This window comes from Ahaetulla prasina, chromosome 1 (genome assembly GCF_028640845.1).
Source record: "Ahaetulla prasina isolate Xishuangbanna chromosome 1, ASM2864084v1, whole genome shotgun sequence".
Taxonomy (NCBI): domain Eukaryota; kingdom Metazoa; phylum Chordata; class Lepidosauria; order Squamata; family Colubridae; genus Ahaetulla; species Ahaetulla prasina.
Genome location: NC_080539.1, coordinates 195,749,864 through 195,767,861, shown reverse-complemented (window position 1 = coordinate 195,767,861; position 17,998 = coordinate 195,749,864). Strand labels below are relative to the sequence as shown.

At 38.8% G+C, this 17,998-nt stretch overlaps 1 protein-coding gene across 5 annotated transcripts in view; it reads left to right on the top strand.

Moving 5' to 3' along the window:
• Window positions 1-17,998, top strand: part of ADAM23 (ADAM metallopeptidase domain 23) — a 127,387-nt gene that overhangs the window by 14,678 nt on the left and 94,711 nt on the right. For all 5 annotated transcript variants that reach the window (XR_009155479.1, XR_009155478.1, XM_058186321.1 and 2 more), the window contains exons 3-6: window positions 916-992; window positions 5,811-5,874; window positions 12,219-12,301; window positions 15,376-15,439. Coding sequence is in view for 3 of the 5 variants with exons in the window: in XM_058186321.1 (XP_058042304.1) it covers window positions 916-992; window positions 5,811-5,874; window positions 12,219-12,301; window positions 15,376-15,439 (288 nt within the window). In the remaining 2 variants the exon portion in view is untranslated. The remainder of the gene's footprint in view (window positions 1-915; window positions 993-5,810; window positions 5,875-12,218; window positions 12,302-15,375; window positions 15,440-17,998) is intronic.

Genomic DNA, 17,998 nt, shown 5'->3' with positions numbered 1-17,998 from the left:
TCACTTCAGAGGAGAATTAACTATATTTGAAATCTAGCCACCCATGCCCCCCCACTCTTTAATGCAGTGGTAACCAACTGGTGGTCCGTGGACCACTGGTGGTCCACGAGAAAATTTTGATGGTCCGCAGAAAAATCTTTGCATTTTTGCATTTTTTATATTGCACTAAGTCAGGGTCCCTCAAACTATGACCCCTGGGTCGGATATGGCCTGCCAAAGCAATTAATCCCGCTTGTTGACGAGATAGGGTCCTTCAGGCATTTAGCTTGGCTGCCTGTTTAGTAGCTTCAGCTTCTCCCTCCCTTCTTGGGAGTCCAGGTGCTTCAGTCAGCAGTGCATGAAACTTCAGCTGGGCTCCTTGAGAGACAGAGTTTGCGGGGGGGGGGGGGCATCTAGCACCCGGGCTGGCTACAAGACAAATGTTCATTCTTGGTTGTATTTGAGATTTCTAGCTGCAATGGACAGCAAAGTTAGGGTTGACCCCTGGTGCTTCTCTTTGCTAACAGGTGGCCACGCTAAGTGCCTGAAGGACCCCGTCCCATCACTAATTCATATTAATGGTCCACAGGATTTAAAGTTATGAATTTAGTGGTCCCTGAGGTCTGAAAGGTTGGTGATCCCTGCTTTAATGTATGAAAAATGTAGGAAAATCATGGATGCAGCTCACAGATGGTGGTGTCCATATTACAGAGAATGCAATCCATTTTTTTGGTTTCTACAAGCTCAACACAAAATCCCAGATAGTTGTGCAAGATGCATGTGTATACAAGATGTGTACATATTACTTGCACTCAGCTGAGTAAAATCAAAATCAGACAGATTTATACGGATAATTTGATAAAACAGTAAACATTTTTCTTATGCATATTTTTGTTTCCATTTCTGCCCTCACATTCTTCTCTTCTTTTTTTTCAGGCTGTGCATCTAGCTCAGGCAAGTTTCCAGATTAAAGCTTTCAGTTCTATGTTTATTCTTGACCTCTCCCTCAACAAGTAAGTGTATATCTATGGTTTTCACTTATTTTGTTCAGTATAGCAGATCTTTTAATTAAAATAAATATTTTAATGAAAGAAAAGTACATAAAGAATACTCTAATTTCCTGGGAAGTGTTGCCAAACTATAAATCAGGATTCCCCATCTGATTATTAACAAGGTTATTAGCAGGGGTGTTCTCCTATGCAAATAACACAGGTTGCATCCCAGTTGGATGATAAGTTGCCATTATAAATGGTAGAAAGAGGTGACCAGTGGTGGGATTCAGCCAGTTCGCACCACTTCGGGAGAACCGGTTGTTAACTTTCTGAGCAGTTTGGTCAACTGGTTGTTCAAAGAAATCATTAGGGCAGAGAACCGGTTGTTAAATTATTTGAATCCCACCACTGGAGGTGACATTACAGAATCTTACTGGAGCCTTATTGGAATTGTGGCTAAAATGTATACCAACATTTTTTGAGCAAAATAGAAGACTGAGTAATGTAAAAAAAAAATATCTTAATGAAGGAACAAAATGGATTTAGACCAGAGTGCTCCACAATAGATAAGGACCTCAACTCAAAAATTATTTTGAAATCTCTACGGGTGTTAGAGGCTTTCTAAGAGTATACCTGCACCTAAGGGTGTTAGACAGAATTTTTTTCTATTCCCAATGCTTTTTAGCCGCTATGTCAATGATGTTCCAGGATTCCTATATGCTTCAGACACTTGTATGCCAAAGATCCATGATTAATAAATTCATATAGTACTAATGCCTCACTCTGAAATAGGCCTGTTGTGAAAGCTAAATACCTAATGTTTTCTTAATTTTTTAGGCATCAAATAAAATGTGACGATATTTAACAAAGTATGAAATTTAACTGGCAGATAACTGGGAAGTCTATTGATCAAGTGGTTTTTTTTGACTTGTTTAGGAGTCGTTTTTACCAATACAGGGTTGGGTGTAAATCATTTTAAAAAGAAGCTCGGCAAGGGCCAAGGAAAGTACTAAAGGTTTATATAAATTATTTAATTACAATTACCCAGGTATCTTGACCCCATACTTAAAGTATTCAGGGCAAATGTAGCACCAGTGCTGACTTATTATGCTCAATGAAAGGGTCTTACAAAAGCTTCCTCACTTGAACAAGTTCAGACTCCCTTTTTAAGGAAGCATATCTGGAACTGTTAGAACACATCAGCTCCAGTGATCAGAGCAGAAGCAGATGTCCATTCCGTACATAACCTATCAATAATTAAATTGTTCACATACTGGCAAAGGATCCATTCAATTGACCCTGATAGGTTACCCAAAATATGCTTAGAAAAACAGTTAAGTATGGCTCAGCTCAATTCCTGGGTAAGCCGACTTACCAAAGTTATTTCTACCCAGTGTTTACTCTCAACTAACTCTTAAGCAAGGCAAATTTTTAAATTTCTCAGTTCTCAGTGTCCAAAGTGACACATAGTTATTGGCAAAAAATAAATCTTTAAATTGGTTTGCTAAGAACAAAACTATTTTTCAATTTGAAAAATACCTGTCAGTGAATTTGATGCAGTTCTTAATTAAGAAGGTCTATTTTAGAACAAGATCTGAGTTGTTGGATTCCATGGCCATATTAGATACTCCAAACACCTGCCATATCATGACTTGAAGATATTGTTCATATTTTGTTTGACTGTCAACTGTATGTATGCCCCACTTAGACTAAGATAATTAACATCCCTGCTTGAAAGAACAGCCTACTGGGATCTGAATCGAAGATTGTCCTATTTCCTCCTGGGCTCTGATGTATACATTGTGAGCAGAACTGCTAAATTTATAGTTAAGCAGTTAAGAACCTGTTACATCAAACATACTGGGGTGTCCTGTAAAGGTGATGTATTTATCTAGAGGTTGATTCTTTGCATTTACCATATATGTGTTTTATTACTGTATTTTCTTTTATCTATTTACTATAGAATTAGATCAGGTATTTTATTTTTATTTTATCTTCTTTGATATGGCCGTAAGACTAATCAATAAACTATTGCTGTAGCCGTACTCCATTGCTGCTGGAGTGCTGTAATTGGTGCGGAAGGACAGCAAAGTCAATCACTCTGCATTTTTTTCCAATAGGAACTTGTCTTATAGGATTCATTGGGAAAGCATCTGAGGATGACTTTCCTTCTATATAAATTGAAATGCTAAATGCAGCTTCGACTAAATTTGATTTGCTTCTGTTATCTACTCTCATTTCCAAGCCCTGCCTTGAGATGAAAATATTACTTCCAAACCTTTGAAAACTGCACAGGGACCTCCTAATATTTAATACAGCTCGCCTACACCTTGCACTGGATCTGTGGTCCTCACAGAGTGAGGGAGAAGCTAGTTGTATCACTTGATGTTATCCATTTACTTGCTTAGTATCTGATTATCTGAGTACAGGCTTATCCTCATTAGGCAGTTTAACTCTTTCAAAAACATAGGAAATACATTTTAAGGAGTTATACAGCAAGGCTGATGCTACCAGCCGTTTACCAGCTAAGCTTGATAAAGAGGGAATTAACAGCTGAGTTCATGGTTATTATCCAGCTTGGACAAATTCTTAAAGACTGGACTGTTGCAATCATAGTGCCTCTGCATAAGAATTGCACTGAAGAGTATCCTTAAAATTATAGATCAATAAGCTTGCTCAGCACCATCACAAGGTTTATGCCAGGAACTTGCAATAGAAGTTTTGTGACCAGCTGGAGCAGGAAATGTTCTGGATGGAAGAGCAAACTGATTTCAAAGAAGGTTGATCAGCTATCGCATATACTCTTGCAAAATCTGACAGAAAAATGTTCAGTCTGTAGCCTCTTTTTATGCAGCATTTATTGATTTATGCTTTGACTCCAACTTGCGTGATGTTCTTCGGAAGAAATTGAAAACTTCCTCTATAGATAGGAGGCTTTTATGTTGCTAGCCTTCCAAGTTGGCAGGAAGGTGCATCTCTACTTTTCTTAATGCTGATGATGCTGTGATCTCTGGAGCATAGCAAATAAGGTTCTAATCTTGCATAGCTTCTTTTCTAAAAACACCACACTACTGACCAGAGCATATAAAACATTTGCTAGGCCAATTCTTGATTACAGCTCGCCTGTCTGGAACCCATACCACATTTCTGACATCAATATAGTTGAGCGTGTCCAGAGGTATTTTACAAGAAGAGTTCTCCATTCCTCTGTAACCAACAAAATACCTTATCCCACCAGACTTGAAATCCTGGGTTTAGAAAACTTGGAACTCCATTGCCTTCAACAGGACCTGGGTTTAGCTCATAGAATCATCCATTGTAATGTCCTTCCTGTTAATGACTTCAGTTTCAACTGCAATAATACAAGAGCTACCAATAGATTTAAACTTAATATCAACTGCTCCAATTTGGATTGCAGAAAATATGATTTCTGTAACAGAATTGTCTGTGCTTGGAATGCATTACCTGACTCTGTGGTCTCTTCTCATAACCCCAAAAGCTTTAACCAAAATCTATCCACTGTTGACCTCACCCCATTCCTAAGAGGACTTTAAGGGGCGTGCATAAGAGCACAAACGTGCCTACCGTTCCTGTCCTATTGTTTCTTTCCCTATATATATATATATGCTTATACTTCCTTGTTTCTCATCATATATATGTTTACATATTATATAATCTTTTTGTGTGATGCTTGTGTATATTGTTATGACAAAATTAAATAAATAAAAATAAAATAAATACCCATTGGTCTTAGGACAGCATTCCTAACACTTGCCCAACAATGAGCAAGAGCACTACACTGAATTATTCTAAAACCAAAATTGAGGTGTTTGCCAGAAGACCAAAGAACTACTCCTGTACAGTATTAAGATTCATTGTAATAAGCATGAGATTTCATGCCTCAAGTAGATGAAGGGTATATGGCAGCTCTGTTGCTCTGAGTTCCTGAAAGAGCTCAGCTCAGAGGTGAAAGGGTGTTGCATTTTAGCAACCCTCAGGCAATTTCAAGCTGAATCTTTGTCCCAGATCACTTATGCACAATTTTCTTGGACAATTTTTTAGCTTTGCTTCCATGAAAAAGTCCAGTCCAAATTCTCCAGGGTGCCTAAAAAGTGTATTTCTAATGAATTTCTATGCCTTGAATCAGGTGTGATGAAGGTAGAGGTATCTAATGGCATGGACCTGAATACACTATGACTAAATGTGTATTATATTTCTCATTATATTATTTCCTTATCTTTTGTGGTCCTTTGGTCCTTGGCAGTAGTAACATTGAAGTTCATGTTGAATTGGGACAATTATGCGAATGTTTAAAAGTATGCTATTTTAAGCTATTTGTCATTTCTAAAATTATTGTTTTGTTATGCAAACCATTAAAGAGGTCACTGGTTGCCAGCCTATGTATTGAATTATGGGCTTTAATGTTTTCTGAATTTTCTTGAGCAGTGCAAAAAAGAAATGTACGATATAAATGCTATTTATGTATAAAACTAATTAACATTGGTTTCAGGTACATTTCTTGTGATGTAGGCATGCCGCTGAGGCAGTCATAAAAACAAGTTTTCTAGGTAATGTTTTTGGGAGTTTTGCCTTTATCTTCTAAGTGTGTGAGAGAGAGGGGCTGGTCCAAAATCATCCAGCTGGCTTTATGCCTAAAGAGGGAGTAGAACTCACAATTTCCATGTATCTAACCACTTAAACATAATATGCAATATTTAAATCCAGATTTACAATTATAATACCTCATCAGGGACAATTACTCTTGGTTATTCTTTATTCACGATGAATCAGCTTTATATAGCAGATTATACTGACACATTTTCCTTTGCTTCTTTGTAGTGACTTATTATCTGCTGATTATGTGGAAATTCATTATGAAGATGACAAACCACAATATTCAAAGGTAGTGTAGTCATTTTTCTTGTGTTTGATAATATTAGCATATCTCATATATTTATTTTTTGTTAAATGTTTCAAAGTGTGAAATGTGCATTTTGTCTACTAATGTCTGTGGCATTTGATATGCCGTCTCTTTGCTATGATAGGGTAATAGGACAAGTTTAATAAGTTTTAATAAGATTAGGCTTTGAAATCACAGCCTGCTTAGTTTAAAACACTGTATTGTTTGTTGTTGTTTAGTCACTAAGTCCGATTCGTGTCCGATTCTTCATGACCCCATGCATGGACCATAGCATGTCAGCTCCCCCTGCCCCCCACTGTATCCTGCCCTCCCCTTCTCCTTTTGCTTTCAATCTTTCCCAACATCAGGGTCTTATTATTCTGACAAGTAATGTAAATATTATCAACTATAAACAATGTGTGGGCAAATGCAAATTGTTAAATAAAAGTAAGTTTTAGGGTTTTTTTTCCAAAAAATCTATATTATTATATCTATCTCATCAGATATTAAACTAAAATTTAATTTTACTGTGTTGTAGTAAAATAGTGTCTATATTATATTCACTTGATGTATACATTTATGGAATGAGACAAATGTTGGTCTTCAATGTCTACTCTTTGGCTTCAGCCTCCATAGAAAAACTGTGTCTGCACAGGACATGTCATTTTTATCTGATACCATAGATATTCATTCAAGAGAATTCTACATTGAAGAAACCTGGATGTTAGATTTTATCGGTGCTGGTGGAAGAGAGGGTAGAGAAAATAGTTTTGAATATTGCTTCATGTAAAATGTTTATTGGTTGTGCTAAACATTAATTGAAGTATAGTTTCAAGTATGGATTGTGGCTTATTTGGGAGTGTAATTTTTGGATTGGCTTTCAAAAAACTTCCAGAATAGAAATACTGTTAAAGGTTTTTATTGACAACTAAGAAACTCCTGTATTATCAACAGTATTTGAGACACACTTAGGGGCTAAAATTCCATTAGAAATAATAAATGGGACATTTTTTTTACTTGTAGCAGTAACTTGACCTAGATTTCTCTAAACATTTTTCAGAGTTGATCATTTGTAAATAGTGAGGGAAGCCTTGAGATTATATACCACTTTGCTGATATAATTACTAATATTCTCAGGAGAAATAGTGAATTCATTATCCAGGAGATTAAATATAGGACACTTCTTCTATGTTTAGAAAATGGATTTTAATTTTGTTTTATGCAGTAAAAAGAACTGCTATTTTGTATTTTTTATGAATATGCTATGTGATGACTTGAAACTGAGGTGAAAAGCCTTAGAAAAGAATAAACTTTAAAAAAAGAATAAAAGTGAATAAGTAAAGTCCCTCCTTCACAGTCCCCTGATAACCATTTTGGAATACCCAGGTTAAGCGTGTGCAATATACAGATTACACTCAAGATCATGTGGTCTTTTATTTATTTATTATTATTATTATTATTATTATTATTATTATTATTATTATTATTATTATTATTATTATTATTATATTTGTATACCGCCCATCTCCCAAAGGACTCAGGGCGGTTCACAGCCAATAAAACAACAGAAAACATATAATACATATAAAACAGCAAAAAAGAATAGAAAATTAAATTCAATTGATGCCCTAAAACTGTTAAATACAAATTTAAAGCCCCATTTAAAACCCCTGATTTAAAAACCCAATTTAAAACTACGTTCAAGCTAGTCCTGCTCTTCGAAACAGCAACGTCTTCAGCTCGCGGCGGAAGGACCTGAGATCGGGGAGTTGACGAAGCCCCAGAGGGAGCTCGTTCCAGAGGGTAGGGGCCCCCACAGAGAAGGCCCTCCCCCTGGAGGTCGCCAGCCGACATTGTTTAGCTGACGGTATCCGGAGGAGGCCCTCTCTGTGAGAGCGCACTGGTCGGTGAGAGGCTAATGGTGGCAGTAGGCGGTCCCGTAAATATCCCGGCCCTAAGCCATGGAGCGTTTTAAAGGTGATAACAAGTACCTTGAAGTGAACCCGGAAGACCACCGGGAGCCAGTGCAGATTACGCAGGAGGGGTGTTACACGGGAGCCACAAGGTGCTCCCTCTATCACCCGCGCAGCCGCATTCTGGACCAGTTGGAGTCTCCGGGTACCCTTCAAGGGGAGCCCCATGTAGAGAGCATTACAGTAGTCCAGGCGGGATGTAACAAGGGCATGAGCGACCGTGCATAAGGAAGCCCGATCCAGAAAGGGGCGTAACTGGCGTATCAGGCGAACCTGATGAAAAGCTCCCCTGGCGACGGCCATCATATGATCTTCTAAAGACAGCCGTGCATCCAGGAGGACGCCCAGATTACGAGCCCTTTCCGTGGGGGCCAATAGTTCGCCCCCAATGGTCAGTGATGGAATTAGCTGACTGTACCGGGCCGCCGGCATCCACAGCCACTCGGTCTTGGTGGGATTGAGTCTGAGTCTGTTCCTCCCCATCCAGACCCAGCCTCCAGGCACTGGGACATCACTTCAACAGCCTCGTTGGGGTGGTTAGGGGTGGAAATATAGAGCTGAGTATCATCAGCGTATAGATGACAACTCACCCCAAGACCACGGATGATCTCACCCAGCGGCTTCATATAGATGTTGAACAGAAGAGGCGAGAGAACCAACCCCTGCGGCACCCCACATAAGAGGCGTCTTGGGGTCGATCTCTGTCCCCCCGTCAACACCGTCTGCGCCTGGTCGGAGAGGTAGGAGGAGAACCACCGATGAACAGTGCCCCCCACTCCAAGTCCCCTGAGTCGGCGCAGCAGGATACCATGATCGATGGTATCAAAAGCCGCTGAGAGATCTAATAGGACCAGGACAGAGGAACAACCTCTGTCCCGAGCCCTCAAGAGATCATCAACCAGCGCGACCAAGGATGTTTCCGTGCTGTGACCAGGCCGGAAACTGGACTGGAATGGATCAAGATAGACAGTTTCATCCAGGTACTGGGGCAACTGTCGTGCAACCACACTCTCGACAACCTTTGCCACAAAGCGAAGGTTGGAGACCGGACGATAATTTGCTAAAATAGCTGGGTCCAGGGAAGGCTTCTTGAGGAGGGGCCTCACCACCGCCTCTTTCAAGGCGGCAGGGAAAACACCCTCCATCAAAGAAGCGTTCACAATTTTCTGGAGCCAGCCTTGTGTCACCTCCCGGGTGGCCAGTACTAACCAGGAGGGACACGGGTCCAATAAACATGTGGTCGCATTCAATCCCCCATTAACCTGTCCATGTCCTCAGGAGCCACAGGATCAAACTCATCCCAGATAATAACATCAAGACTTGCCTCCTCCACCCCGTCCGGATCCATCCAATCTGTGTCCAACCCTTCCCGAATCTGAGCGATTTTATCAAACAGATATTGTCCAAATTCCTCAGCTCGACCCTTTAAGGGATCGTCTACCGCTCCCTGATGGAGGAGCGAGCGGGTCACCCTAAACAGGGCGGCTGAGCGGTTATCTGCTGATGCAATGAGGTTGGAAAAATACTCCCGTTTTGCCAGCCTCATCGCCACTAGATAGGTCTGAATTTGAGACCTAACTAGTGTCCGGTCAGATTCGGAGCGGCTGGCCCTCCAGATACTCTCTAGGCATCTTTTCCAGCACTTCATCTCCCTCAGCCCTTCAGAGTACCAAGGGGCTAAACGAGATCAGCACCGGGTCAGAGGCCGCAAAGGCACGATTCGATCTAGAGCACCAGCCGCCGCCCGATCCCAGGCAGCGACCAGAGCTTCAGCCGAGTCGTGGACTAAATCCTCAGGGAATAGCCCAAGCTCCGTCTGGAACCCTTCAGGGTCCATCAGGCGCCTGGGACGGAACCAGCGAGTCGGTTCTGTCTCCCTGCGGCAGGGGTTGGGGGTTCGAAAGTCTAGCTGAAGGAGCGAATGATCTGACCATGACAGGGGTCTGATAACTAACTCCCCTAATTCCAGATCATTCAACCACTGTCCAGAGACAAAAATCAAATCCAGAGTGTTTCCCCCGATGTGAGTGGGGTCGTTCACTAACTGGGTCAGGTTCAAGGCTGTCATGGAAGCCATGAACTCCCGAGCTGATGTGGATGCTATCCCCACCGACGGCAGATTGAAATCCCCCATGACCATAAGCCTGGGGATCTCCACTGCCGTCCCGGCGACCACCTCCAACAGCTCAGGCAGGGTTTCTGTCACGCAGGCAGGGTTTCTGTCACGCAGCAGGAGCTAGGTACGTGATCAGTAAACCTACCTGAACCCCACGGCCCCACTTCACATGGAGGGACTCACATCCGGTTATCTGTGGCACAGTGATCTCCCTCGGCTCAAGACTCTCGTTGATAATAACCGCCACTCCCCCACCCCTACCCTGGGCCCTGGCCTGATGGAACGCACGGAAACCCAGTGGGCACATCTCTATCAGGGGACCCCCCCCTTCCGTGCCCAACCAGGTCTCTGAAATGCCAATCAGGTCCGCACCCCCCTCCTGTATAAGATCGGAGATGAGGGGGGCTTAAATGTTTTGTGTTTAATTCTGATCAAACGCACAAACCAAAGTGCAGAGAAATAATGAATTTGTGAGTTAATTGATCATTTCTCATCGATTTTCTTGAAATCCAGTCAATTCTTTCTTATTTTGTTTTTTACTTCACACAAAAGTTGTTTTTTTTAAAAAAATCATAAAATGATAATTGTACTTGTGCCTGCTTTTTTAAAAAATCAATTTAAGCATTCAAATTTAGATTTGGTATGATGACCCTAGTGAAATTAGATAATTGAGTCTCTTAAAAGTTTCATCAACAACTATAAATTGGAAGCAGCCTATCTGATGCCCATTGGCACTGGTATATTTGCGGAAAGAAGTTTAACATGCTTCATAACAGCACTAGTCTCATATTTATTTGAAGAATGCTGTTGGGTCATACATAGATTGGCCATAAAAACAATGATTTGTAATGCAGCACTTTAATGGTGTATCCATTTGCACGGAAAAAAAGGTGTACATAGGAATAGGTAGTTACCAAGATAGTTCTCTTTGTGGCTAGCTGTATTAAACTGTCCAGAGTTACCTGGAGCTGGATGGCATATGCATTTAATCTGACAACGTCTTTCCTGAGAGCAGGAAAGTTGAAGAAAGAGACAGAGGGACTAATTCTGGGTGCATAAGACCAAACCTTAAGAACAAATATATGCAAAGCCAGGATTGAAAAAACTGCAACAGACAGTAAGTGCCACCTGTCCACTGAAGAAGCACTACTAGTTAGTTGTTGCAAGAAGATTGCACAGACAGACAACAAGTAGTGGCATGACAAAGTAGCAACAATGGGGCACTGGAATATCTGCAAAAAATATGAAGACTTGGAAGTAGCAGTAGAACAGTCATGGAAAAAGAAAGCAAAGAGCATCAATAGTAATACATGCCTTGGGTGCAATCACAAAGCACCTGGAACACTATTTGAACGGTATCAGGATTGACAAAAATCACCACCAGTCAATTGCAAAAGGCAGCTTCATTTGGAACATGGAACATGTTATATCCTGCAACTATACCAGATTCTCTGAAAGTACTTGATAGGTGGACAAAAATGCCAAAATCAATCTAAACATCTGGCTGACTATATGACCAACAGTATTACTGTTGTATTACTGGGCACCCTTTTATTTTTATTTTTTGAACTATTAGCCTCTGGCAGACGGTGCAGGATAATAAAAACAAGGACAAATAGGCTGAAAAACAGCTTCTATCCCAGGGCAATAGCCATATTGAATTCTATGGTATAGTGCAATATCGGGATTTCAATTTCAATTATATAGAATGTAAAGGATGTATGTTTGTGTTTTTATTTTTATAGTTATAATATACACTGAAGCCAGCATTTAATTTCGTTGTACCATGTGCAATGACAATAAAGTAAACTAAACTAAACTACAGTATTGTAATAGGGTCATAATTATATTATTCATTAAAATAATGGTTGATAACTGGAAAATTATTTAGGAGTAATTAAAAATCAGTTTAAGAACAAATCTTAAATCTATCTTAACATTTGCATTATAATTCTAGTTTGTATTATAATTCGTGTCTGGTTGATAATAGATCTGCTCATGTCCAATTGGATAGGCTTAGTTCTCTTTAGCTCTTTCTTCAAAATTACACTTTTAATTTATTTAGTAAACTACTTTTAATTTTTTGCAGTGTATACTAAAGCTGTATTCAAAAAAAATCACACAAACTTTCCACATGTTTCACATGTATAGAATATATTGTTCTATACAGGCTTAAACTATGAATCCATTATTCTGATATGCATTGGTCCACTTAAAAAGTAATTATAAAAACATAGAATACTTTTGTTCATTTACAGGGAGGGGAACACTGCTATTATCATGGAAGCATCAGAGGCATCCCAAAATCCAAAGCTGCTATTTCTACCTGTAATGGACTTCAGTAAGTATAATTACTAATAAATATCTCATTATACTGCTACTGTGAATCCTTCGTGTTAGGCAGTTTTCCACAGTCTTTGGACAATGTCCCAGCAACTAAAAAATGACTTTTTTCATCCCTTCTTCCCCACCATGGATACTTGCCCCATTGGCAGAAAGCTTCTTCACCCATTAGTTATCATTTTTCTTATGACTGCAAGTGACCAGTGACCCAGTGTAATTGTAGAACAGCTAACTATTTGCTAATATGCAGATTTTGGGGAATTTAGGAGAGGGGAAAACCATTGCTGGTATAATTAAAGCATTAAGAAAAAAAGAAGATATTAGAGTGAAAGACATGCTGATAAATGGAGAAAATGTTTGAGACTTCTGGAAAGGCTTGTAGAGAGCCTTTCTTATTATGAGACTATAATTTGATACAGGAAAATATAACCAACCCAGCTCTAATAAATATGCTTAGTTAGATTTTGGGTGGTGATTGGGCAGCTGTAATAGTGAGTTATTACTATCAATTTTCTCAGCTATGCAGATAACTGGACAGAAAGTAAAACATATAGAATGCTCAGTCTAGTGGTTTCCTCATAACAATGAGGTCTGGGAGATATTTAGAGAATACTGGCAGTTTGGAATACAGTGCTCTGTCTAGCATCTCTCTCTCTATATATATAATCTATGCGTGTGTGTGTGTATGTATGTATGTATGTATGTATGTATGTATGTATGTATGTATCTATCTATCTATCTATCTATCTATCTATCTATCTATCTATCTATCTATCATATTCCAGTTATTCTGTATAAATATTTTCCCATATACTCATGTCCACTTAAAACTCCCTGTCACACTTTCCCAACTCCACCTGCTCCACAGGGTTGTTGCTCAGTGAGTGAATGCTATGCACCAAAAAGGTGGATATAAGTCTAATAAATTGAAGCTGTGATAGCTCACAGGACTAAGATGCTGAGAAGACAATTTAGAGGTTGACAGCTCGGCAGTTCAAAACCCGAGAGTGAGCCGCTTGATGGAATGAGCTCCCATCAATTTGTCCCAGCTCCTGCCAACCTAGCAGTTTGAAAGCATGCAAATGCAAGTAGATAAATAAGTACCACTTCAGTGGGAAAATAAAAGGGATATGAAAGGAATCTCTTTGAGTGTCCTCTGGGAATGGTGATGTCACCGGCTAATCCTTTCAATTCAGAAACGTCTTGGTCGATGCTTCCTACCAAGTGTTAGAAGAAACTTAGCAATGGCAAGAGTTACATTGGCCTCCTTATCTGCTAGTAAATATTACATAATAAAATTCTTCAACCTGTCCCAGAAATGAAGAACTGTTAGGAGCTCTTTGCTTATATTTCAGTAGAAAATTACAGTATAAAGGTATATCAGTTTGTGTTTCAGTGTTACCCTCTTTACATTGACAGAGCCTTCTGCATATGAAATTTCCCCTCCGGCTCTGCTGATAGTATAATACAATATAATAATGTAAATGCACACCAGAATTTACTGTTTGAAAGTTGGTCTAGGTACAATGCTGCTTTGAAGTGTGCATTGCTATGGCCCAATTACACCCTAGGTGAGAGTTTCCTATATTCTGTTTCTAATACTATAAGGTAAAGGTTCTGCTCGCACATATGTGCAAGTTGTTCCTGAATCTAGGGGGCAGTGCTCATCTTCATTTCAAAGCCAAAGAGCCAGTGCTGTCCAAAGATGTCTCTGTGGTCATGTGGCTGGCATGACTGAACACCAAAAGCACACAGAATGCTGTTACATTCCAACCAAAGGTGGTCCCTATTTTTCCTCCTTGCATTTTTTACATGCTTTCAAACTCCTAGGTTGGGACAAGTAATGGGAGCTCACCCCATTATGCAACACTAGGGAATTGAACTGCTGAACTGCCGACTTTTTGATCAACAAGCTCAGCGTCTTAGCCATGTCCCCTTCTAATGCTATATCAAGGATTTTTTTGCTTGAGAACCCATTATCTGATCTTGTCAGGGCATGAATATCTTCTTTGAAACCCCAAAATAAACATTTAACCAATTGGCTTATTTCCATCATTTCATGTTTTCTGATTGGATATTTTAGATATTAGTTTTTTGCCCCAAGGCAACTCATAGTAAATAAAAAAACCCTAAGCAGTCTCTGCTCTCAAGATTTTGTGAATAGAGGTGAATAGAGCTAAAAGCTAGAGTGAGAACTAGAAATGAATGGAAAGTAATGGATATAATTTCATTCCAACCCAAGCTGCTCTTCCTTTAGTAGTATTTATTCTTATTTCAGCAGCAATTGGTATCTCTTCTTTCTTCATTGATGGATGGCTGATTAGTCCCTATCTATCTACCAAAGGCCTAGTACTCCTGCCACTAGTTCCTGAGTCCCTCAGCAAGTGTCAAGGGGAACTGATATGTAGGAAGTGGGAAAACAAATTCCCTTTGGCCTCCTTCTTTGGCCAGATTAATTTCCTTCTTGCCCTGCTACTCTTTTTCTGAAGCAGATGACAAGAACAGCAATATTCATTCATCACCAACCAGTTGGTGTCTTTGTAATAAGTAGAACATAAAGGATTTCATAGATCAAAGAGACTCCATGATGTGTTCAGCAACACAGCAAGCAGGTTGATTCTACTTACAAATTAAGATTTATAGATAGATCATTCATAATTTCAAATTAGCACACAAATAAGTAAATTTGTAAATAGGCTATTGACATATTGAACTCCTGTCTCATTATACATCTAGGACTGACTATGTGTGGATTTGATTCAAAAATGGTGCTTTGGAGCATACAAGGGTTGCATACTCAGGTTGCATTCACTCCCCCTCCCCCATTGTTCCATGTGTTTCTTTGGAACTATTTGAAACAATGCACAACCATATTGGCATTCATGAGTCTCTCATGCACACTTTCAAAGATGCTTTATCCTTCCTAATAGCAGCATAAACCATTTGTCATGATGTTTGTATTTTGTGTGGAATGTATGAATATATAATCTGGAAATGTGTGAGAGTTCCTACAAATATATACTCCCATTTACCTAATATTGAAGTATTTAAAATGTGTTTCTCATATTCTAGTGGCATGTTTGAAGACAATACTTATGTCTACCTGATAGAACCTTTGGAGTTAACTCACAGCACGGTATGTTAATACTGACTCACCTAGATCTTGCTTTGATTTGTTGTAAAGGATGCAAATCTTAACCAATATAAATTAAATAAGGCATTATTGTTTAATCTCTAATATCATCTATAATACTAAATTTGAATGAATATTTTATTAGTTTTTTCTACCCTGTGTTTGATATATTTTCAATTTTTTAGAAACATAACTGTAGCTGAATATGTTACTTAAATAAGGTTAACCTGAATGTTAAACACACTCACACCTCTCCTATAATAATGACATAATATTCAGGTAAGCTCAGTGCCATGTAAAGCATTTGGGTTGTAGACATGAAATCTAAGGACAAACCAGCAAAGCTACGTACATTTTATTATATTTATTTTATCAATTGTTATGGCCATCCAACTCTGGGTAGCTAACATTTTGAAAAGCAAAAGCAAAAATACAAGAATAAGAGCAGCAAAAAAAAAAAAAAGTAGAACTGAGGCCAAACCAGAGTCATATTCACATTCATAAATCATGGCAAGGCAGGCTGATCTAATTCCTTTGGGAAGAGCCAGATTTTCAAAAAGCCAAGGCCAGACCATCTGCATCTTGGGAGAGCTGTTATACTATTCCAAAGGGCAAGCAGAGAAGGCACGCTTCCTGGGTTCCCTCAGATGACATTGGGGGACCTGAAGCATGCACACCCTTTCAGGGATAGAAAGAAGATAAGCAGTTCACAAATAAAGCCACAAGAAGGGAATGGATTGCATAAGATGACATATTTAACTAGTTTATTTGTGTATAAAATATTTATGTTTTATGGTTAAGTTGAATATAGCATTTCTGTGAGGTTTTTTTTTTAATGGGCCACATAACGTCTTTTCATGCTTGGCCTTGGGATAGAATCCTGACTAGGATTTGAAAATTCAGGCCATTGTTACATAAGCAAGTAGGCTCTCATAAGGTCCCCAAACCAGTTTTTTTTTTCATCCTCAGAGCTTACAGGAATGCTTCCATTGTTTTCAGAAGATAATAGTGAAATGGAATGGAACATGAAATGAAAATGGCTTCTTTTAGGCTTAGACATTAAAAATAAAATTGAGCTTCTTCAATTAATTCTCTCTTTTGGTTTGATGTTCACCAGTTAATTAATATATTAATTATTAATTATTCACTCTGAAGTGAAGAGGCTGTTCACTGGCAATTTTGATGGGACTCTTTCTGAAACATCTAGATGTTTCTTTCTTTTCCACCATCTGGGAAACTAATTTCCTAGTTTTTGCTTGAGATAATTTAGAAAAATTGCAGAACTGTTGGCTTTTCTGCCACAGTAAATAATCTTGACCTCCTCCTAGACTTCTTTCTAGAGATGTGTTCTAGTTCCAAAAATAACAGCAGATGCTAAAAATAACACTGCTTTTAAGAGCATCAAGGTAAGCTTTCACTATGATTTTCTTTAGTTATATAGAATATAGAAGCTTTTTCACTAATGGAGTTTTTTCCCATGGGGGTAGATACATGACAGAAGTAGGTTTTTTTCCTCTCTCATCAGTTACTAGCCTATGGATTATTACATGATGCTATGCTTATCTTTCTAGGAGACAGAAGAATAAAGACATAAAGAAGACTGCAGCAAAAACTTCCTATTAAAAGAGTGTTTAATACTTTTGATGGCAAAGGATAGCATACATTGATAAGGAGTTTAGGGTGTTATCATTGTATATCTAAATATACGTGACTAGAAGAACTGTAGGGAAGATGTACAGCCTTGCTTTATAGAATTCCAAAGGTTCTCAGAGGTTTTCCTTCAACAGTCCATTATAGCTATTTGTTTGTTACTGAATGCTAATAGATTGTTAGAGATAAAGGGTGTTTCATTATTTGAACTAGGTAACATCATCAATGCACTGATGATGTTATCTAGTTCAGGTAATGAAATGTTTTCAAGAAAATATCCAAGCTAGGATCCCTCATTTCATCCCTGAGCTACAAATATTTTCACATATTGATAGAATAGAATAGAATAGAATAGAATAGAATAGAACAGAATAGTAGAGTAGAGTAGAGTAGAGTAGAGTAGAGTAGAGTAGAGTAGAGTAGAGTAGAATAGAGTAGAATAGAATAGAATAGAATAGAATAGAATTTTTTATTGGCCAAGTGTGATTGGACACACAAGGAATTTGTCTTGGTGCATATGCTCTCAATGTACATAAAAGAAAAAATACGTTCATCAAGAATCATAAAGTACAACACTTAATGATAGACATAGGGTAATAAGCAATCAGGAAACAATATCAATATAAATTGTAAGGATACAAGCAATAAAGTTACAGTCATACAGTCATAAGTGGAAGGAGATGGGTGATGGGAAAGATGAGAAGATTAATAGTAACGCAGACTTAGTAACTAGTTTGATAGTGTTGAGGGAATTATTTGTTTAGCAGATTGATGGCATTCAGGAAAAAACTGTTCTTGTGTCTAGTTGTTCTGGTGTGTAGTGCTCCGTAGCGTCGTTTTGAGGGTAGGAATTGAAACAGTTTATGTCCAGGATGTGAGCGGATCTGTAAATATTTTCACAGCCCCTCTTTT